We start from the raw sequence: 22,616 nt of genomic DNA, 5'->3' as shown, positions 1-22,616 counted from the left end.
TACCTTCCCCTGCTGGGTCCAGAGTGGGGGCTCCAGCTGTCCTCGAGGCAGAAGCCCGTTCTCCAGGCAGGACAGGAAGGACAGCAGGTGGCCCCCCTGCGGGAAGTGCAGTGGTGGCCTCTGGATGCCATCCTGGCTCACCAGCACGAGGGTGCCGCCGTTCTCTGGGGGGTGAATGTGGGCCAGTGAGGCTGGGTAGGAGGACAGTGGGGTGGGAGCGTGGGGACGGAAGGAGGGGGACAGGAAGTCCGTACACGGCGCAGGCTCTCTCCCCTCACCCCTGTGCCCAGGACAGGGGAGGCTCACTTTGCTGGTGGCAGTGGATGCAGACAATCTGACTGAAGGGCACAACAAGGGCGTAGTCCCAGTAAACACTGGAAAGGAACCAGTTTGGTGTCGCTGTGTCCCAAGACCTGCCATCCCACCTTCCTCATCTCCCGGCCCCGACACCCGTGAGACTACCCGGAATAGTAGTATTCAGGGTACTACTATTAGTACCCTGACCGCAGCCGAGAATGTGACCTCGGCCAGCCACCTTGTCCCTCTGGGCCCCACGCTGTCCTCATGGCACAGAGCCTGGCAGTTTCAGCTGCCCAGAGCTTGGCTCAGGCAAACCTCTCCGTGCCCAGGCCCGGCTCAGTCCTAGAGAGCTCGGGAACCTGTCCAGGCTGCCTCCCCCTGCAATTCTTGGCATTGGATAAGGAGTGAGCCCTGCCCCCTGGAGCAGGCTGGGTCTCACCATCCCCCGCCCGGGAGCGAGGCTCCTTGGAGGAAGTCCCACAGCCCCCACCTCTTTTCCAGCTCGGAATCCCCCAGAGTCCCGTTCATGAGCTGGTTGGGGGTCCACTTCAGAGTCAGGCTGCCTGAGGACTGGTGCAGGGAGAGGTAGCCAGGGACAGCCTCCACGTCCCCCTTCTGCAGGGAGCAGACACACCAGAAGACGGAGAAGATGAGGGCCTGAGAGGCTACTGGGGATGGCCTACGGAAAAGGAGCTCCAGGTGCATGCAGGGAGGCCAGGCCAGGCCAGTCACAGGATCCTGGACTGGGGGCCAGGAGGAAGTAGGGGGCATCACGTGCCACACGCAGATGTGGGTGCCTCCTTCCCCTGGCTGGCCTGGGGCCACTGGCTCTGTCCTGTCAGCCTCCTGGATGCCAGGCGTGTCCGGGCCAGCCATACCCAAGCTGGGCATTCACCCTGCCTGCTGGCTGACATTCCTACTCCCAGACGGCCTGGTTCTCAGCTGGCCAGAGCAGATGCCATTCCTGGCTCCTGCCAGCTCAAGGCTGGGCGTGAGGCTATGAAACAGTGAAGTAGCGGGTGGGGCCCTTCTCCCCCTTCTCTCTAGTCAAGCCCCTGGGAAAAGGCACGAATGTGGCTGGAGGTCTTGGTGCCTTTGGAAAAGGGAGAGGAGGGCCGGGCGTCAGGCTCTCCTACCGGCTGTACCAGCACGTTGTTTTTGCCGTAGAGCAGCCGTGTCCTCGAGTTCTGGTGCAGGGATTCCACGTACTCACGGGCGCAGGCAGCTAGCCTGTCCTCCGATGCGCTGCCACTTGAGTGCCGCTTCCGGATCTGCGCACAAAGTCACGGCTCTGCTCTCAGCCCCAGGAAGTCAGCCGTGGGGGTCAGCCCCAGGCCTCCCTGCAGACCCTCTCTAGCTGACCCCAAGGGTCCTTCCTGTCCCCAGTTTGCTCTCAGCCACGAACCAGCTCTGTGCTCCTGGCATTTATGTGAGCGCCAGTGTGGGGAAAAGGCTCTCCTGGGGTGGCCACTACCCTGGGCATCTCCGAGGCCCAGCCTATATCTGCCAGGAGCACACAGCCCAGCTGCTCCTCCCCAAAGGCCCAGGGGCATGTCCTGGGTGAGCACAGGGTGGGAAGAGTGACACCTACTCCTAGGGCTGGGCGCTTCGCAGGGGAGTCCTGGCGATTCGGGGGACCCCGGATACGGTGCCTCTGGACCAGCTCATCAGCCGAGGGGTCGGTCCAGTAGTGATCGGCTGTCTTGAGCTTGGTGTACTCCAAGGCACAGGGTCCCACTGTGGAGACAGGGACAGCCAGCTCAGGGGTGCCCCCTCAGCACTTGCCCTGGAGCCCCCACTGGCCCAGAGCAGGCCTGTCTGCTACTAGGCTTACCTAGAAGAGAGGCCAAGATGGGGCCAAACACAGGGTCTGCCAGTAACGCCTCCTTCTCGTAGTACTTGCTGCCAGGGGAGAGACAGACAGGGCGACCACTGGGGCTCCGGAACTCATTCCATGGCCGTCAAGCTCACCAAGGAGATACATTCCCACAAGGATCAAATTCATGTCAGTTACCAAGAAGAAACGAGTCCACAAGGACTGAGCTTTGGGGGTGCCTGGTGTGGTCTCTGCTTTCGGGATGCTACGGGGGGATGGCACATGCCCATGGACTGTGGTGGGCAGTCCAGCACAGGGAGGGGTGGGCTCAGGGAGGGGCAGTCACCTGCAGTTCTCCACCAGGTACTGCACGACCCTGTCCAGCACTTTCTCGATGAGCGCTGTGCGTACCCATATGTGTTTCAAGGCCTGCAGGCTGAGGGCTGGGGCCTTCCCACTGGCAGAGCCCTGTCTCTGCTGGGTCTCCCGGTTGCCCGCCAAGGGTTTCCTGCAAAGAGGGGGTGGGCTTCAGGAGTGGGAGGGCTTGGGGGTAAGCCTCATCGCAGACTGGTGGCACTGGGAGCGGAGTTTGGAGCTGCAAGACAAGAACCCAGAGGACTGATTGGGATGGGGGGTTGGAGGTGGTGGACAGGACCTTGTGCCTGAAAGGGCCACCCCCACCCCCACCCTTAGGCTGGCCCGTCATCCGAGAGGTGAGGCCCTGCAAGAAACAGCAAATGGAAAGAGCAGAAGGGAGGCACGGGAGGGGCTGGCTCAGGGCTCACCTGCCCTCTACTTGCTGCTGCAGCTCCTGCACCTTGTGGCACACCTCCCCAGCCACCGGGCACGCCTTCCCCACCTTGGTGAACAGGGCTGCCATCTTGTCACTGCGCAGGAAGCCGGCGGCACGGCGCCTCAGCTGATGCAGGAGGCAAACCTCCACCGCACCTGGGCCACAACGGGAGCAGCAGCTGAGCCTGGGCGAGAGCGGGAGCGAGAGGAACACTCCCCTCCCCCATACCTATGGAGAGCACAGAGGCGAGGGCAGGCCCTGGCTCTGCTAAGACTAGGGGGTGAGGTTCGGGCTTAAGACGGGCCACGGAGACGTACCCTGACCTCTCTCCAAAACGCTCCCGCGGGCCCCTCCCCGCTCCTGCCCAGGGTGGACCTGCGGGGGCTTTGCTGTGCCACACGTCCCTGCCCCTCTCTCTCATCTGGGATGTATGTGCCTCCTGTATGCAGCATCGCCCTGAGGCTCTGAGGACAAAGCTGCCAGTGCCAGTTGGCACGGGTGGCTCCACCCCCTGCCCGTGAGGGCAAGCACGGACAGCTCCTGCAGGACAGGGGATGTAGGGGGCACACAGCCTGGCAGCCCTCCTGTAGAGCAGAGATGATGTGGTTGCTAAGGAACGAGGCTCTGCTAAGGAGCTGAAATATTGATGAAGCCACTGCAGAGATTGGACCTGACAGCAGCCCTGAATTATTGACCAGCCCTGCAGCCGACAGTGAGGGATTTCTACTTCCCGTGCAGGGAGGGCTTCCCTTCATTCATTCATGTTTTTAGGGGCTAGGCCTACACTCTCTGTCTGGATTCCGCTTTCAGCAGACAGGCCCCATAGGAAGGAATGAAGGGCTCGGTGGGGGAGGGTGGGGAGCTGCCCTGGGCACATACAGATTCTAAAAGACTTAGTGTGTAGGTGTGGGGGAAGGAGGGGCTTGGCCATTACTGAGGACAAGCTGATTGTTTTCCAGCCGAGGAAGGAAAGGCCCAGAAAGGGGAAGAGAGCTGATTTGAAGTCACAGAGTGGCAGAGCTGGGTGTAGACACAGGGCCCCAAACACTGGCCCAGCCCCTTTCACCTCGTCCAGGTATGTTGGGGGCCCACAGGTGGGAGGAGGCCTCCCCTCACTTCACAGGTACTCTTTTTACAGGGATTGTGCTGGAGGTGGAGAGTCAGAACAGGGTCTGACGCGTGGTGCCACTCGCTACTTCTGGAAAACATGGGTAAGTGACTTAATGCTCTGAGCCTCAGTTTTATCATCTGTGAAATGGGGGAGACTTCTTAGGACTGTTGTGAATTGTTACATGAGATGAAGTATGTAAACCCCTCATGCCGGAGGCTCTTGATGCAAGTCGGTTCCTGACTCCTAATTTCTTTTTGTCGAGATCCTGTTCTATGGCTAACCTGTAAAGGGCTGGGTTTTTGCAAGTCCTCTCACGGGCAGAGAGAGGTGAGGACACACTAGAGAGAATCACAGGCTGCCCCAGAGGTGGGTGGGGGTGTCATTCTCTTAGGAACAGGGGAACTGAGGCCCCATCAAGCTTACTGTGACTAGTGTTGTTAGAATATGAAACCTGGGGACTTCCCTGGTGGCCCAGTGGTTAAGATTCTGTGCTTCCACTGCAGGGGGCATGGGTTCGATAGTTGGTCGGGGAACTAAGATCCCACATGCCACACAGTGTAGCCAAAAAAAAAAAAGAAAGAAACCTGGACTTAGGAAATAATCACCGAAAACAGAGGCTCTCACCTGTTTTCTGCCTTCATTGTTACTGACAGTCACTGATGACCTATAAAAGAGTTTTGTTTGGCTCTCTCTTGTACTGAGGTCAAGAAGTTAGAGAGAGTCCCTGGGGCCAATGTGGAAGCTGGCCAGTTCATTGAGAGCATCCCAGGGAAGGGGAAACAAAACAGGACCCCCTCCCTCTCCTGGGAGGTCAGGCCTCGGAGGACTTTATTTCACAAATTGCAGCCTTTCCTTCATGGCATGTTCATATATCGATGAGCACATGCGCACGCAGACAGATGTATCCACAGCTATCATGTGCGTATGGGACATGTGGGGGAATCTTTGCTTAAGTGTCCACATATTCCCCTCCATGGCTGTCCCCTTGGTCCCTGGAGGTCCTGCGTGGCCCTGAGGTACATAGGTGAGTGACCTTTTTGTCATAGTCTCTTGGTCCTGGGGCTGCTGCAGCTACAAGTCCACAGCTGGAAGAAGGGGGTGACTATTTCCTGGGGCGGCACTCCCCGATCAGAGTGGGAGAAAAGCAGCACCGAACAAGGCCAGAGCAGCAGCAGGTGGCACCAGTCCTGCAGAGAATCATGTGCCTCGGTGACGTGACTAATTGCCGGGATAATGAGTCATTAGCTCTCCTACCTTCCCCAGGCGACTGCCCATGTAGCCAGGCTGGGGAGCCTGGGGATGCAGGCAGCAGCTTGGCCTCACCCAGCCTGCCAGGAAGACTGTGAGCACAGGCCTCAGGGTTCTCTGGGGGTGGGTGGAGGCATTCCTCAGCAATTACTGCAAGTAGGGAATATTGAGAGAAGCCCAAACAGCACACCTAGTGCCCCCACTCACCCCATGGCCCCTAAGTTCCTTCTGTGAAACCCGGGCAAGGTGCCAGGCGACGTCTGCAGAGGGAAAAATCTGTCTCAACTCTCTATGTTCCAAGCAAAGTAAACGACCCTCTATGCCAGGTATTCCTAAGCTGGTTCCACGGGCTCCTTGGCCAGTTAGTTGTTCAAACTATACTAGTCCTTCCCCATCCCCACAGGGCTGTCCCCCAGAGGGAAGGAGCACGTCACTGTGTGCAGTGTGTAGGCAAAATAATAATATAATAACACGGATAATATATAATTGAGAATTACTCTCCTAAGAGGGTTTGTTGATAGGCTTCTAGACCTTCGAGACCCCCTAAAACTGCACACAGAATCACTGGTCTGCTTCTGCACGCTTAGGTGAGTGTTTTTATTCTGGATAAAGGATCCTTGGCTTTTAGTTTCTGAAAAGGGTATCTGATCTCAGAAAGCTTTAAAACCCTGCTCTAAGACTTTTGGGTTGAGAGGAACCACAGACACTTCCACTGATCGACACTTACAGATGTGCAAGTACAGAGATCCCCCTGGCCTCTCCCCACATACAGAGAACACCACACTCAGAACTGCAGTTGTAGAGCTATCAGCAATAATGCCCGACTCTCCAGCTGTCTGTGCTCCCCAGGAGGCCCTCTCACAGACCAACAAGCACCCTTCTCCAGGGAGAAGATCACACAGAGGCCCCTGGAGGAGACGCCCATCACAGCCAAAGCACCAAGTCAGCCGAAATCATCCCCCTTCTAACGGAGCTGTCTGGGCCCTGGTCCCCAGCCGTGACGTGAAGCTTTCAGGAGCCCCTGTCTCAGGGTTCCCAGCACCACCCGCAGCCACTCTGGTTGCCCCAAAAGAGGGGAGAGACAGCCCTGACATCATTCGGATCACTTCACATAAGAAAAACACATACTAATTGATAAAAATCAACACTGTTTTTGGTCACTGGTTGGGATGGGAAGGTTTGGGTGAATGAATTGAAACAGAGAAACAGACATGACTCAGCAAGCATGATCCTCTCACTCCCCACCTTGGTCTTCCAGTGGCCTTTGGAGCTGTGGTACCGGATGAGCCCAGGGTACCCTTTCTACTCTGTCATCCTATCCAACTGACAGCAAGGCTCAGGGAACTGCAACTCGGAGTGGGCAGGAGTGGAAATAGTTTTAACTTTAGCACCCTGCTGTGGACATCCCACCCTGGCAAGGTCTGGCACCATCGTCCCAAGGAAAAGCAGTGAACTACAGCCCAGACAAGCCCTGGGACTGTCCCTCACCAGTCTCTGACATGCCCCTAAAGTCTATTAAGATACGGGGCTCGGGCTTCCCTGGTGGCGCAGTGGTTGAGAGTCTGCCTACCGATGCAGGGGACACGGGTTCGTGCCCCGGTCCGGGAAGATCCCACATGCCGCGGAGCGGCTGGGCCCGTGAGCCATGGCCGCTGAGCCTGCGCGTCGGAGCCTGTGCTCCGCAACAAGAGAGGCCGCAACAGTGAGAGGCCCACGTACCGCAAAAAAAAAAAAAAAGATACGGGGCTCAACAAATGCTACATGGATTGGAGACCACGAGTGCTAATGGAATCTTATAGGGCCCCTCCCACAAACTCCTTACTTACTGATTTAACCATTCCAAGGAGTCCAATTTAGAACAGAGGAGACATCAGTAGATAGAGAGGGAAGGGACTTGGGAAGTTACTGAATGTTCTCAGACCTTGCTGGATTGGTAAGACCCCCTACGGTGGCAATGTGGCACTGTCTATGAACATTGCAAATAACCTCTGACCTAGTAACCCCTCTTGTGAGAATCTAGCTTACAGATAGAATCATGCTTACTTAGTTACAACAGCAGAAGACTGGAAACTATCCCCTTGTCCATCAATAGAGGACAGATTAAGTAAATACGGCACATTCATACAGTATAATATTATGCCACTCTGAAAAAGAATGAGAATGATCTCCAGGAACTAATAACGGAAAGGTCTCCAAAAGCAAGATGCAGAGCAGTTTGACTGCATGATACCTTTTGATTACAAAAAAGGGTGGGGTAAACAAAGAATAGAATTAAAAAAAAAAATCAGGACAAAAAACTTGGGAGGATGCACAAGAAGGAAGAGTGGTAGTACTATTGGTGTGGAAACTGGTAGGTGGAGGGGAAGTGGGTGAATGGGGGCAGGGAAAGGAGTGAGACTTTTCACTGTGTACCTTTTGTATAGTTTTGATATTTGAGCCAGGTTACCGATTCAAAATAAGAACAATAATTCCATCATGAAAGGATGCTAGAGATTCTCTCCAACCTGGAGGTGAATTGAAAGTCATGAAACTCAGAAAGGCTGGGTCTGTCCATGGGCACCCACCCCATCACCAGCTCCCACAGCAAACAGGGTCTGCAGATTAGCTTGGTTCCCCCTCCCGCAGGATGATCCGGGCTCTGCTTACGGTAGCCACTGGTGATCTGAGCTGCGTAGGGACCGGAGAAACAATTCAGTGGGCTGGGACGAGCTTAGGTGTCTCAGGAGCCCACGAGAAGGGACTAAAGCCATGGCTGCCAGGAAACGCAGCAGTGGTTGAGAAGGGTCCTCGGTCAGCCCAGCGGGCCTCAGAAACAACCCCCGGCTCTCACACGCATATCCACACTTAAGCTGTGTTCAGCGGCCAAGGGGCCTGGACAAGCCCAGCCTGGTAATAGGGGGACCCACTGAATGGCCTTCAGAGAAGGCTGAGGTAGAGGGACACAGCACCCAGTTAGCACAGCCTGACATGAAGGCTGGGCCCAAGGCTCTGAGCCAGGAGGGGTTGATGATGGGAGGAGCACGTGTGTCCTGCGTCCCCTGCTCCCCACCTCTGCCAGCTGCCATCTGTGCAACAGGTGAGTTCAGCTTCCAGGTGAGGAAAGCGCTGGCTGGAGCAGCTAGCCACAAGTGGCTTGCTTCGGTCCTGGAGTTTTGGAGGACATTACTCAGAGCAGAATTTTTAGGAGCAGCTAGCCACAAGTGGCTTGCTTCGGTCCTGGAGTTTTGGAGGACATTACTCAGAGCAGAATTTTTAGGAGCAGCTAGCCACAAGTGGCTTGCTTCGGTCCTGGAGTTTTGGAGGACATTACTCAGAGCAGAATTTTTAGGAGCAGCTAGCCACAAGTGGCTTGCTTCGGTCCTGGAGTTTTGGAGGACATTACTCAGAGCAGAATTTTTAAAAGCCTTGGATGGTGAAACCAAGATTTCCAGGAGAGGAGCAGCCTCCCTGGAGATAGAGGAATGGGCAGGATGGGCGGCCTTTTTTTAAGTAGGAACTTCCTCGACTGCCCATGGAGGGAGTCAACATTTCACTTGTAGCGGATGAAGTGAGGGGAGCAAAGAGGCGAGGCCAGGCATCCTACGTCTCTCCCCTCCCCACTTCCCCGGCCGGCTATTTCCACCAGGGATTTGTGACGGCTGCCTCCACGCGGAACAAGCATTTCTATGGTAACAAGGGTACATTTTTCCTTCCGCCTGCACTGGTGATGCTGGTGGTTTGCTTCAGCTTTGAGGGGGGTGGCACTCAGCCTTGTTCAAAGCCCTGAAACAAGAACGCAACTCTCCCACCCGGACTTTCACTGGGAGGAGAAAGCACTGCCCTGATACTCTGGAACCAAGCAAGTGAGAGAAATGAAGTTCATACCACACATACCCATCTTCCTTGCCCTGCTGGGGATGCAGGGCAGAGTCTGCATGTGCAGTGCTCACACTGGCTTGCCAGGGAACCAGGCCAGTGCCAGCCTCACCCAGCTCGACAAGAGACCCGCCGTCTCCCGGAGTGTCTCTGGACATCACGAGTCCACTGTTTGGTGATCCAAGCTATGCCTCCAACTTCCCCTCAATGCCCCACACCTCCAGGCTCCACTCCTGGGTAGGCCTCACAGGGGGACCCATCCCTGGGCAACACAGGCTTTAGAGTCAGACAGATGTGGGTTCAAACCCTGGTTCCTTTCCTTACTAGCTTTTTGACTTTGTGCAGACCACTAAGTCTCTCTGAGCTTCACCTGCAGGGAGGGAAAGGAACAGGTCCCACCTCAAGGGGTGCTGAGTGACTAAAGGCAACAGCCTGTGCAGAGGGGCACAAGGCTCTTTGTAGCACCCGGAACATGGAAGGTGACGGATGAGCATTAGTGCCTTTCCTTCCTGCGCTGTGTCCGTCCCCTGCCCTCCCTCTGGTACCTACAGGTGCTCTGGCTGTGCTCCCCTCTAAGGCCACCCCTCCCACCTGCGCATTGGATTTCAGCCCCTTTCACCTCTCAAGGACATCACTCCAGCAAACGTCCCTTCTCTTTCCTGTATCTTTATTTTTTTCCTATTAGATACTTTCCATTTGTACATAACTGTTCTGTAATTTCTCCAATTAAAAAAAAACACACCACCACCTCCCTTGGCCCTACATCGCCATTTAGGTGTTACACCATTTAGCTGCTTCCCCGCACATAAAATTTCTCAATAAAGTTGTGTATGTGCCACGCAGCTAGATGTTGTGATAACTGTTGTGACAGGTCATCTGCAGCTGCCTCCCTGAAGAAGGGCTAGGTCTTGATCTCAAGGAAAAGACTCTAGGTGCCCTTCCTTGGGCCTGTCTCCATAGAGGGCCCCCTTGGCAGCCTGAGAAGGCAGGACAGGGAGGGGAGGGAGGACGTGTGCTGTGGTCACCAGAGCTCTCCCCACCCCCCTCTAGACAGGCATGGCTGTAGCCCCATCAAGGTCAAGGATTTCCTGTTGCCAGTGACTTATGGGGAGAGGGATCACGTAGAGCTTTTCTGTTGGGACAGGAGAGCTGCAAACGCTTGTTTTTCTTACAAAACCAGCCTTCATAGCTCGCCTCAGCGGTTATGGTCAGCACTGAGGACTCAGGACTATGGCCTTCCCTGTAGAGCTCCCTCATGGTGGGGGCCCAGTGTCCTGGGTTTCTACTCTTCCTCCTCTTTTTGGATTTCACCATGACTGGCCACCGCATGACTGACCATCCTACTGTCTGGCAGCCAGGTGATGACTGGCCTGGTGTGGGCCGGTGAAGGGCTGGGTTTGCGTCCGTCTCTTCTGTGTTCGCTCTCTAGAACTACCCAGGTCCCCCACCCGGACCCTGTCGTTGTTTTAAAAGACCAAGGATGGGAAGGGAAGGCAGCAGCCTCAGTGACAGCAGGTCCTTCCTGACTCCAGCTGGGGGTCCAGGATCAGGGAGGACCCTTCAGCAACATCTGCGCCCTTTCCCTGTTCTCCCCACTGCCCCTGGGCACAGGTTCTAGGCTGTGAAGCCTCCACCACTAACAGATGTCTGTACATGGACTTGGGGACAGAGGCTGGGCCAGCTCGGGGGTGGGACTATCTCTATGTGTTGGATTAAACACCACAGTCTACAAGACAAATTAAATTATGAAAATTCAGTGACTAGTATTTAATGCTGATCTATTCCTATAAAGTATTCTAGGACTTCCCTGGCGTGGTGGTCCAGTGGTTAGGACTCCACGCTTCCACTGCAGGGAGCATGGGTTTGACCCCTAGTGGGGGAATAAGATCCCGCATGCCGCGTGGCACGGCCTTAAAAATAATAATAATAAAATATTCTATATTTACGTGACTCCAGACCCCACCCTCCAGTACCCAACATCCAGTTCCAACACCCAGAAGGTGGGGCAGATTTCCATACTTATTTGTCTGTTCAGCAGGCTTACGTGTCCAGAATCCTGTTTAAGGTTTAAGGATGCATTCAATACATACTTTTTGAAATAAAAAATATCCTATAAAAAAAAGCTGCATACACTTGCTATCTCTATCTCTTCCTCCACCCATCCTCTCCTCCTCCTCTTCCTTCTTTTTAAAAAAACCATTTCATCTTGGAAAATTCCAATCATATACCAAAGTAAAGAGAATGATGTAATGAACCCCCGAGTACCCATCACACAACACAAGCCATGATCAAGGAAGGACCAATCTTGTTTTAGTTATACCACCTCCAACCACTTTCCCCCTTATCCCTAGATCATTTTGAAGCAAATTTTACATATCATATATTTTTGTCCATAAATATTTTAGTGTGTCTCTCTAAAAGATGACTCTTTTAAAGAGTCATGTACCTAATACCTGCACTGCACCTAAAAAATCAATAATAATTTCTTAATATTTTCAAATTCCTTGATTGGGTTCCCAGAGTTCAAATTGTTCTGATTGTCCAGATGCTCAAAACTCTCAGAAACATGGATTCCTAAATGGAATCCTGGAGAAGGTTCTAGGAGGCTCTATGGGGAAGGTTAAAAGATCACTTTCAAGAACAAAGTAGAATGTCACTGGTGGTGGTGACGACATTTACTGAGCACCTACTGCATACCTCGCTCCATGCTGTCTGCTTTACCCGCATCACTCTTTTAATCCTCACATCAACCTTATTCCGTAGGTTCAGAGTTGCTGAATAAGTGGCCACGGTCACACACTTGGTGACATGGTCAGTCTGTGAACGCAGGTCAGGTCTGCCGGACTCCAAAGTCTCCGCTACAGACCATCACCACGTGCCCTCAGCCATGCCCCAAGACAGGGCGAGGGGAGCCAGTCTCCCAGAGGGCCTTTCTTCCTACTGGATCATTACCACATGGGAAGTGGAAGCCAGATATGCTGAGAATGAGCTGTTCATTCAGTGTGGGCAGGAAGAAGAGAGAAGGAATCCCTTTCACTGAAGAGAGACAGAGTAAAAACTGGCTAGTGCCTGAATCTCAGGAAGTGCTGAAATACCTCTGGCTGCAGTACCCCAGGTGGGACGCGCCCTCCCGTCACACCTGCTTCTCTCCCAGCTCATTAGCATCTCCTTGCCATTCCCCAGAGGAGCTTGCTGCGGCTGAACTTCCCGGCTAATGAAAGCTGCTTAGCAACAGGCAGCGGGTTAATAAAGCCCTGGTGTTGTTCCCAGCTCCACAGACTCCACCCCCGTCTCCCATTACAGCTCATCCTCAGTCTGAAGCAACCCTCAGGTGGACGGATCAGCGCGGGGAGGGCAGGGAACCTAAGGACTGAGGGGCAGGGCTGGTCTGGGTCCCGCCCCCAGTGCCTGTGGCCAGGAAAAGGAGATGTTTACAAGTCTAAGAACCTGCTCTGCCAGGCCGGGAACCTCTCTGTGGGCCTCCTAAAGCCCTTCTACCCACCAGTGGTTAAAATCCAACCTCAGCGCCCAATTAGAATGGAACAAACAGAGACACTGTGGAGGCAGATGCTCCCCTCTGAGCCAAAGGGGAGGGGAGGCACAGTGCTCCTCGGTTAAGGCCTAAACTACCCCAGACCCCTTGATGGGAAGAGTAACTGGGCACCCTATGCGCAGTCATATTGCTATTACAAATGCGGAGTTCAAAGGTGAAACAGGACAGTCTGCTGTTTAACCCTGACCTTGAGTTGCCCACAAGCAAAATTTAAGAGCACCTTGCCCTCTGGGGGTTGGGGTGGCAGGAGATAAGCAGCCTACGCCCGGGGGGTTCAGGAAGCCACAGAAAAACAGGAAGCATTAATTTCATTCAGCAGCACAAAGTTTCAGAGGCCATATTATGGAGCAAAACGCAAACTTGACATGACTTTTTTTTTTTTTTGCGGTACGCGGGCCTCTCACTGTTGTGGCCTCTCCCGTTGCGGAGCACAGGCTCCGGATGCACAGGCTCCGCGACCATGGCCCACGGACCCAGCCGCTCCGTGGCATGTGGGATCCTCCCGGACCGGGGCACGAACCCGTGTCCCCTGCATCGGCAGGCGGACTCTCAACCACTGCGCCACCAGGGAAGCCCCTGACATGACTTTTTAAGATGAAGACGAGATATCCAAGAACCTTTTCCCAACAGTGGGGTTTGGGCCTATTCTCCCGTGCACGGGTACAGTCACACAGGTCCTGGGGGCTGGCAGGGGGTGCCTCAGAGCAGCAATGCAGCCTTGCTCTGTGGTAGGAGAACAGCACACATAGAACCCCTCCCTGCCAGCTGGGTTTGCCAGCAAGGCCTCCTCACAGGGCTCCTACTGCTGGGGCCTGACCGGCTTCTAGACAGACAGGTTTAGGAACAAGCACAGCAAACACAACACACGCAGGTTTCTCGTCAGTCCTGGGAGTGTCACTCCTCCCCTTGAGGAAGAGGAACTTTCCTGGGTTTGCCCAGGGCCAGGTCTTGACCCAGGGATTCTTCAGTTTCATTTCTAAGGCTCTCCAGAAAGGTTCTGTTTCCGGTTCAAATGTCTGTATTCTAAGGAAGCTCAGGGAAGCTCATCTTGCTCAGGCCCTGCCCTCTTCGGTCACCCCCTAGCCACACTCTGCGATGAACAGAGGGGCCAAGGCAGGGCAGGGGGGCCCAGGACCCCAGCCCTCCACAAAGCTCTAGTAAAAGGGGTCACTCACTGCACAGTTAATCCAGTCTCCACAGCCTTCACTCTGTTCCCTTTCTCTCAGCACTTTCTCTGCACTCCCACTTCCCCAAGAACAAAGCTGAATCCTGGATGTGGCTGGGACAACTGCAAGACCCAGGGTAAGACTGGGACCACTTCAGACTAAAAATGCACTTCTTTTTTTTTTTTTTTTTTAAAAATGCACTTCTGAGCATTTTTCCAGGGGGTGAAGGAGCCTGGCATTTCAGAATCTCCAAAAAGCCAGGAAGAGTGGAGTTTTCCATCAGTACATGTCTATTCTCTCTGCCTCCCCCTAGGAATCCCTGATTATGATTTCACTGTGTGATGCAGGCAGGAAAAACGGTTGATAATCACTGCTTTCTTTTTTTTTTTTTGTTTTGGCCACACTGGGTGGCATGCGGGATCTTAGTTACCGTACCAGAGATCAAACCTGTGCCCCCTGCAGTGGAAGTGCAGAGCCCTAACCACTGGACTGCCAGGGAAGTCTCGATAATCACTGCTTTAAACCAACCTTATTTGGAGCCCGAACTGAGATCCCCCTCACCACTGAACACCATTTTCAACAAAGTATAGATTCCTTTTCCCGTGGGTCTCAGATGCCCCGGCTTGACTTAGCTTTATACTATCGGGAGCCCCTCCTGCTAGCATTCCCTTCCGTGACTGTGTACTAAGCCCAAAGCAGAGGCAGCAAACTGGCAGAGGCTTGCAGATGCCTTTTGTTTAGCCCACACAAATTTTTTTTTTTTTTTTGCGGTACGCAGGCCTCTCACTGTTGTGGCCTCTCCCGTTGTGGAGCACAGGCTCCAGACGTGCAGGCTTAGTGGCCATGGCTCACAGGCCTAGCCGCTCCGCGGCATGTGGGATCTTCCCGGACCGGGGCACGAACCCGTGTCCCCTGCATCGGCAGGCGGACTCCCAACCACTGCGCCACCAGGGAAGCCCCACAATTTTTTTTTTTTAATGGGAATTAGTTATCAGCATTTAAAAATTGGTTCATTTCAAAAAAAAAAAAAATTGGTTCATTTCATGTAAAAACCCAGACTTCTGACTTCTCTTAAAATATAACAAGGGCCATAGCAAGCCAGGGCCAGCATTCCTTCAGAAGCTGAGTGGTGGCTGCCCCCTTCAAACATGGCAAGTGCTACCCATTTCACCCCAGTCCCCACCATTGCCTGCTGTCCCACACCCGGACTTTTCTCGTTCGACCCTGTGGGCATTTAAGTTTGCACTTTGACCTAAGGCACCTCCCGAAATCCAGCAGAACAGGGCTCCTCTTGCTTTGGGGCTGATCTTAGAACCCTGGAGACCTGGGTCTATTTCATAGACCCTTGTTCTAGTTCCGTGACTGAAATTGGCTGAAAGTAGAAGAATCATTCCTTTTGAAGGTGCTATCCCTGCCTGCTGGAAAGAGCCATGGGCTTCAAGGCAAGAGGCAAAAATGAAAGGCCTACTGCTTCCTGGGGGCCCCTGGACTCATCAGAGGAGAGCTGACAGTTTCTCCTCACCCTAATGGACCTGATGGTGGGACGCCAACAGCTTTTTCCCCTGCCTCTCTTCCCCCATTTACCTACGGCCGCCCACATGTGGCGCCCATGCGCAAGCTGTCTGTGCTATTTTATTCTGTTTTCTGTGTTTGCTGTGTGTGCTCTGGACGAAGCCTAGCACCAGGCCATGACTAACTGGGCCACCAGTAGAGCCCTTCTGGTGACAATGACAGACACTGGCTGACGTCAGGGGAACACAGCACAGGTGGAAGGGAGTAGGGTTCTAATACTCGTCAAAGTCACCTATTGCAAGCACGCTTTTTCCCCAGCAGGGCTTCTGCCCGAGAAAAGTAGGATCAGACTGCTCCTGCAAACCTGAGAATCGTTATATCATCTCAAAGAACCAGGGAAACTTACCCGAAAGGGAGATAGTAGGACCTCAAATCCTGCAAACCTAGTTTCAGGCTTAACATCCAAAAGAGGAGAAAACACAGACATTTTTCTCATCTCTTACAACGCTAGGAACCTTCACATGTATCATCTCAATACCCACAAAAATTCCTTAAGTTGGGAATCACCACCCTGTTTTTAGAGGAGCAAACTGTGGGGGACAGAAGTTAAGAAACTTGTCCAAAACAGCTTGAGAAGTAAGCAGAGCACCAGGGTTTGTCTGAACCCTCAGTCTGTCACTCGGGCTCTGCTCACAGGCTGCCTCTCCCCAGTCGCCCTCCCACATTTCTCTTTTTTTTTCCGTAGCTGTTGCCACACAGGTTATTGCAGGATATATTCACGTGTACATTTGTTTTCTGTCTCTCTGCCCACAGAATGTAATCCTCCGGGGCAGAGACGCTGTCCATCTTGCCACTGCTGTTTCCCTACCTGGAGAACAGTATCTGGAATCTGGGGGACCTTCAGTGTTTGCTGCTGGACGGATGGGAGGGGCAGCTCTATCGGCCTCACCATGCTACTGTCAAAAGTGTTCCTTCCCGTATCTCCTCCTTTCATTCCTTCACCTCAGAAATGCACAACCTCCCTTCAACGAACACCAATCTCAGAGGCCAAGGAAAACAACACAAAGGTGGCAAATGGGGGACTTCCCTGGTGGTCCAGTGGTAAAGAATCCGCCTTCCAAAGCAGGGGGCGTGGGTTCGATCCCTGGTCAGGGAACTAAGATCCCGAATGCCGTGGAGCGACTAAGTCCGCGCGCCACAACTACTGAGCTCACGCGCCTCAACTAGAGCCTGCGTGCCACCAACTACAGAGCCCACGCGCCCTGGAGCCTGCGCACCACACCTAGAGAAGAGAAAACCCACACGCCACAACTAGAGAGAAGCCCACGTGCTGCAACAAAAGATACTGCATGCCGCAACTAAGACCTGGCACAGCCAAAAATAAATTTAAAAAAAAAAAAAAAAGATGGCAAACAGAAGGTCAAATTCCTGGAAATCCAAGAAGATTCAGTTGTGTGTAGGGACAGGCTTGCTCCTACAAAAGCAAAAGTGTTCACACTGAGGCAGAAGCGTTGGTTTATTACAGACTTTCTCCTTTCTAAGGTGGGAAGGCTTGGCTATCCCTCCTTTACACTCATGTTGTTTTGCACGCAGTTGAGTGCTTGGATAGCTGGGATGCTGGAGCAACACAGGTGGGATTAATTAGAAAATAGATGTGGGGCTTCCCTGGTGGTGCAGTGGTTGAGAGTCCGCCTGCCGATGCAGGGGACGCGGGTTCGTGCCCCAGTCCGGGAGGATCCCACATGCTGCGGAGTGGCTGGGCCCATGAGCCATGGCCACTGGGCCTGCGCGTCCGGAGCCTGTGCTCCGCAACGGGAGAGGCCAGAACAGTGAGAGGCCCACGTACAGCAAAAAAAAAAAAAAAAGAAAAAGAAAATAGATGTGGCACAGAAAGCATCCAAAAGCACAGACCCTTCCCCAAAGTTAATGTAAAGATAAACCAGAGCAGTGGTTCCCAAACCCAACTACCTAGGACAGTGGCCCTTAAAGTGTGGTCTCTGGACCAGCAGTGTCAGCATCATCTGTGAACTTGTTAGAAATGCAAATTCCTGGGACTGCCCCAGACAGACTAGAATCAGAAACTCCAGGGTTGGGACCCAGGAATCTGTTTGAACAGGTCCTACAGGTGACTCTGATGCATGCTAAAATTTGAGCACTACTGTCCTTGGGAACTAGACACACATAGGTGATTCTTGGGCCCTGGGGATCCTGATTCAGTAGGTCTGCGATGGGACCCAGAGATCCCTTTCGTAAGCTTCTGAGTTGATTCTGACTTGCAGCCAGATTTGAGAACTACTGAACCTGAGAACTCGTCTTTCCCTGGCCCCAAGATAGCGTCCTCAGGTTTTAAACCCCTCTCCCATTATCCCCCAGCCGCTCACTCACCACACAGAGTAAGGATGTGGCTGCTAGCTTCATGTACAGACCTCCTGGTGACAGCCTCCTCCATGATTTGCTTCACCTGTGAATAAATGGGCAGCGTCGTGATTGACTGATTGATTAACTGATTGACCAAAGGCCTGTGAGCAAGTAAATGGCTTGGCTCTGCCCCCCTGGTCTGGGTTCAGACACCTGCAGAGTAGATGATAGGAAAGGGAGGGGTGAGGAAGCAAAGTTTCTTCTGTACAGATAGCACCAACATCTTGGAAAGGCAACCAGGAAAAAAGATGCTATAAACCCACCAATCAATCAGTACAGACATTCCAACCCAGGAGGAAGTGCCCTGCTATAGAGAACAGGGGTGGGATGCTATTTGCACATCTGTACTTAGCTGCAGAAGGGCCTGTGGGCAGACACACTGTCCTTTAGGGACAAACTGTTTCAGTACAGGTTCCAGATAAACAACCTGACCCTCCTTTTCTCCCTTCTCTGAGGGTAGGGGTACACGTCCATCTAGGCCTCAGGGACACTCCCCACATGCTCACAAGCCTAGTCTTCTTTCTGTCTAGGTAAAGCCCTATGTTTGGGTTCCTACCTGGATGTAAAAGCTTCTGAATTCCTTGTAAGGTAAGCGGTCACAGCCTTCTTTAGAAAGCACTTAAAAAAAACAAAAAAAACTTTAAAATTGATGTACAGGGACTTCCCTGGTGGCACGGTGGTTGGGAATCCGCCTGCCAGTGTGGGGGACACGGGTTCGGGCCCTGGTCCGGGAGGATCCCACATGCCGCGGCGCAACTGGGCTCGGGCGCCACAACTGCTGAGCCTGCGCTCTAGGGCCTGTGTGCCACAGCTGCTGAGGCCCGCGCGCCTGGAGCCCGTGCTCCGCAGCGGTGGGGCGGCCACTGCAGTGAGAGGCCTGCACACGGCGGCGGGGGGTGGCCCCCGCTTGCCGCAACTAGAGAACCCCCACACCCAGCAGCAGAGACCCAACGCAGCCAAAAATAAATTAATTAATTTTTAAAAATTGATGTACAAATAGAAAAGGGTATATATCATAATTACACAGCTTGAAGAATTTTCACAAATTGAACACACCTATGAAACCAGCATCAGATCAAGAAACAAAACGTGACCAGCACCCTAAAGTACCCCCAAACTCTGCCATGTTTCCTTCTAGTCACTACTTCCCTCAAAGGTACCCACTATCCTGACTTCTAACATCATAGAGCACTTTTGCGGGGTTTTGTACTTTTTATAGATGGAATGGCTCACTGTGTAGCTTTTGTGACTGGGTTTCTTTTGCTCCTTGGTGTGACTGTGAGATCTGTTCATGTTGTATATGGATGTGCATTGTTCATTCTCCATTGTGTGAACAACTCACTATTGACTGGCATTCGGGTAGCTTCCAATTTGGGGCTATTATGGGTAGTGCTGCTGTGAACATTCTAGACGTGTCTTTGTGTGAACACGGGTGCTCATTTCTTTGGATTTATATTTTTAGGCAAGGAATTTCTGATGAGTATATTCTATATTATTAGATTTTGCCAAGTTGCTCTCCAAAGTGGTTGTATCAATTTACACTCCCAGCAGGAGTATATGAGGTTCTAGTTGCTCCCAACACTTAAACCATGCACTTTTGATGCCTTGGGGGAACCTGCCAGGAGACAAATACTAATACTGAAGATTAGCGGGATGGATTACCTCAATCCCAACATTAAATCTTACAGACACAGTAAGCTCTGGGACAGCTAGTCTTTGCCATTCTTTGGACAGTGTCCTGTGTCCAGTGTCCTGATGCCGCCCTTGCTCCCCAGGCCCTCACTTTGGTTTGCAGGGTGGTAGAGCTTCTGAAGTCTGGGGAGGAGTGAGGAAGGACCCGGAGTCTCCTCCCTGCTGCAAAGTGCTCATGGTTAGCGGTTAGGTAAAGGGGGATCGGATCGATTCTGCACTCTATTTTTTTTTAACATCTTTATTGGAGTATAATTGCTTTACAGTGGTGTTAGTTTCTGCTTTATACCAAAGTGAATCAGCTATACATTTACATATATCCCCACATGTCCTCCCTCTTGCGTCTCCCTCCCACCCTTCTAGGTGGTCACAAAGCACCAAGCTGATCTCCCTGTGCTATGCAGCTGCTTCCCACTAGCTATCTACTTTACATTTGGTAGTGTATATATGTCCATGCCACTCTCTCACTTCGTCCCAGCTTGCCCTTCCCCCTCCCCATATCCTCAAGTCCATTCTCTACGTCTGCGTCTTTATTCCTGTCCTGCCCCTAGGTTCTTCAGAAACTTTTTTTTTTTTTTAGATTCCATATATATATATGTTAGCATACGGTATTTGTTTTTCTCTCTCTGACTTACTTCACTTTGTATGACAGACTCTAGGTCCATCCACCTCACTACAAATAACTCAATTTCGTTTCTTTTTATGGCTGAGTAATACTCCATTGTATGTATGTGCCACAACTTCTTTATCCATTCATCTGTCAGTGGACACTTAGGTTGCTTCCATGTCCTGGCTATTGTAAATAGAGCCTGCACTCTAAACTATTAAAACCTTCCTAGATTACTTCCCAAGGGGTTTTGCATTAAACAGAGCATAATGTCACAGCTCAAAGACCTGCAGGCATCTGAAGCAGACTGTTGGGGCAGATTTTTGGATTAGGAGGACCTATAGATACCCTGGGAATTCCCTGGCGGTCCAGTGGTTAGGACTCGGCGCTTTCACTGCTGGGGCCCAGGTTTAATCTCTGACGGGGGAACTAAGATCCCACAAGCTGTGCAGCACAGCCAAAAAAAAAAAGAATTATACTACAAGTCCTTTATGAAAGGCCAGACTTGCCTACAATTACCCGCACTGTCCCTACTTGTAGGACAAGAAAGGATTTTATTTCTCTTGAAATCAAGCACTGAAGGGGGAAGGGAACTAAGAGTTCAGAGCGGGTCAACCTCTGTCAGGTAATACACATAGCTGTGGCATATTCTGGACATTTCTTACATTTGTTTAAGAATCATTCTGGGAGTAGTACAGACAGCCTTCTAAATACTGCCTTCCCCCAAATCTTTCCCATCATCCCTGACCAACCCCAAATTTGGAACACACCAACAATGCTAGCACATGTGCCCATAGTTTCGGTATGGCTACATTTTTGTTCTTGTTTATACTGTTCATATAAGTCTCTGTCACTAGACAATTTGTTTCCTGAGGATAATTACTGAGATTTGAGTTTTCTTTTTTCCTTGGGGAGACCAGAGTTGGGGCTTAAATTCTTATTTGATGTACTCCTGGCCTAAAAAACCTCTCACTTGGCCACTTCACAGCAAAGGCACAATAGAGCTTCTCACACACAGTTGGAAAAGGTGATGGCTTCAACTACTTCTTTGCCAACAGAAGGGAAGGAAACAAAAGTTAGGGCACAATAGCCAGGCCATAATTAATGCGGGAGAACGATCTAGAGCCTTCCAGGATTTTATAAGAACCCAGAGTCTTCTCCAGTCCTGAAACTCTAGGAAAGGGTAAAGGAACCAATATGGTAAACTTTTATATATGAGGTGAGTATCACTATCCTTATTTTAGAGATGAAGAAATTGAGACTCAGAGAGGTTAAGTAACTTATTCAAGGTCACAAAGAGCTGGTCCAGACTATCCCAAAGTTTATGCATTCCCATCAGACTTTGCAGTCTCCAAGATCAGCAGATTTATTTACCAAATAGTCATTGAGTGCCTATGCGGATACAGAGTTCTGGACAAACGGATGGGTGTCCTGCCCTCAACGAGTTTACACATCTGGCAGACAAAGAGGTAGGTGGGAGGAGTTCGTGGCTCCATCCAGAGGCCTAATCCATTCTAATGCACTCTGTGGGTTTGAACTCTCCAGCTCTCATTTGCGGGTGAGTCATACGGGCACCCCCCACCATCACCACCATGAAATTGAAATGGCTTTTAGGGCAGGGTCAAAGTAAAGGACATTAGTACAGAGAAGGACTTTTTCTCTTTCTGACGTGGGCGGGGGGACTCCTCAAAAGAGGAAAATAATCTTGAGTCTTAAAAACCATTCTCAAAACACCCCCTGGCCTCTGGGTAGGGAGGTGGGCGTGGAGTGAGAAGCAGTGAGGTGTGCGGCGAACCCTCCTGCAGCCGAGACTCGGTTCCCAGAAAGATAACTGAATGGGGTGTAGGGCAAACCGGAGCTAAACCCCCAAGTCACCCGTTTAGCGCTCTAGGAGGCCTGCGAGGGGCCCCGCCCCCTCCTCAGGCGGCGCGGGCAATGAATGGGCAGCTCGGGTTCTCCAGAAATCGCCGCCACCCCTCCCCCGACCTCGGTCTCCCAGAGCTGCTGCCTTCACAGGGCGGGGAGCTGCGGGATCGCGGAGCAAACTAACCCTGAAGCGCCGGCCTAGCCCCTGGGGCCGAGGAGAGCCCCCTGATCCGGGAGTGGGGCGGGAACCGCAAACCAGTCCAGGACCCCGCCCCCGCCCAAGGCCAGCGAGCGCCCGCGTCCCGGAATGGGCGCAGATCTTTCTGTCCCTCGGGCCTTGCGGACAGGGACGCGAGCCCCCGGGGTTCCGTACCCCGACTTTACCTCCTTTTTCACGTTCCACAGCAGTTTCTCTTTGACTGCGTCCTCCGCGCTGCCCATCGTGCGGCGGCTGACGGGAAGGTGGTGCCCAGCGGCCGCCTAAGCCCCCCACGCGCCCTCGCTGCCTCCGCGCCTCTCGGCTCAGCGCCCCAAGCGCCAGGAGGAGCCCCCGCCCGCCGCGCTCCCCGCCCGCCGCCGCCGCCGCCGCCGCCGCCGCCGCCGCAACCACTGCCCGGTGCTGGGCTCTGCAGCCATCTTCCGAGCCCCGCACCGACGTCAGGAGGCTGGCCCGGCCCCTTCC

The 22,616-nt window shown here is 52.8% G+C and overlaps 1 protein-coding gene and 1 long non-coding RNA gene across 10 annotated transcripts in view; one reads left to right on the top strand and one right to left on the bottom strand.

Moving 5' to 3' along the window:
• SGSM2 (small G protein signaling modulator 2) overlaps positions 1–22,587 on the bottom strand; it is a 37,667-nt gene extending 15,080 nt beyond the window's left edge. For 2 of the 9 annotated variants that reach the window (XM_033423250.2, XM_033423252.2), the window contains exons 1-9: positions 3,138–3,507; positions 2,902–3,064; positions 2,463–2,624; positions 2,135–2,202; positions 1,892–2,037; positions 1,437–1,571; positions 791–915; positions 307–374; positions 4–164 (exon numbers count right to left, since the gene is read on the bottom strand). In XM_033423250.2, coding sequence (XP_033279141.1) covers positions 4–164; positions 307–374; positions 791–915; positions 1,437–1,571; positions 1,892–2,037; positions 2,135–2,202; positions 2,463–2,624; positions 2,902–3,064; positions 3,138–3,330 — 1,221 coding nt within the window. In that variant the 5' untranslated portion in view covers positions 3,331–3,507. Of the gene's footprint in view, positions 1–3; positions 165–306; positions 375–790; positions 916–1,436; positions 1,572–1,891; positions 2,038–2,134; positions 2,203–2,462; positions 2,625–2,901; positions 3,094–3,137; positions 3,515–4,644; positions 4,685–11,820; positions 11,846–12,218; positions 12,344–17,739; positions 17,816–22,318 lie in introns of those variants that run through there. The other 7 variants (XM_004267046.3, XM_004267047.4, XM_033423253.2 and 4 more) reach the window with 7 other exon arrangements.
• On the top strand, positions 3,486–16,394 carry LOC117200399 (uncharacterized). The gene is made up of 4 exons (XR_004481939.2): positions 3,486–3,621; positions 4,048–4,120; positions 13,903–13,978; positions 16,168–16,394. It is a non-coding gene; the product is annotated as an uncharacterized LOC117200399 (long non-coding RNA).
• Positions 22,588–22,616: the final 29 nt, after the last annotated feature.

This window comes from Orcinus orca, chromosome 19 (assembly GCF_937001465.1).
Source record: "Orcinus orca chromosome 19, mOrcOrc1.1, whole genome shotgun sequence".
NCBI lineage: Eukaryota > Metazoa > Chordata > Mammalia > Artiodactyla > Delphinidae > Orcinus > Orcinus orca.
The sequence above is the reverse complement of the archived record's forward strand: the minus strand, read 5'-3'. Positions and strand labels throughout refer to the sequence as shown.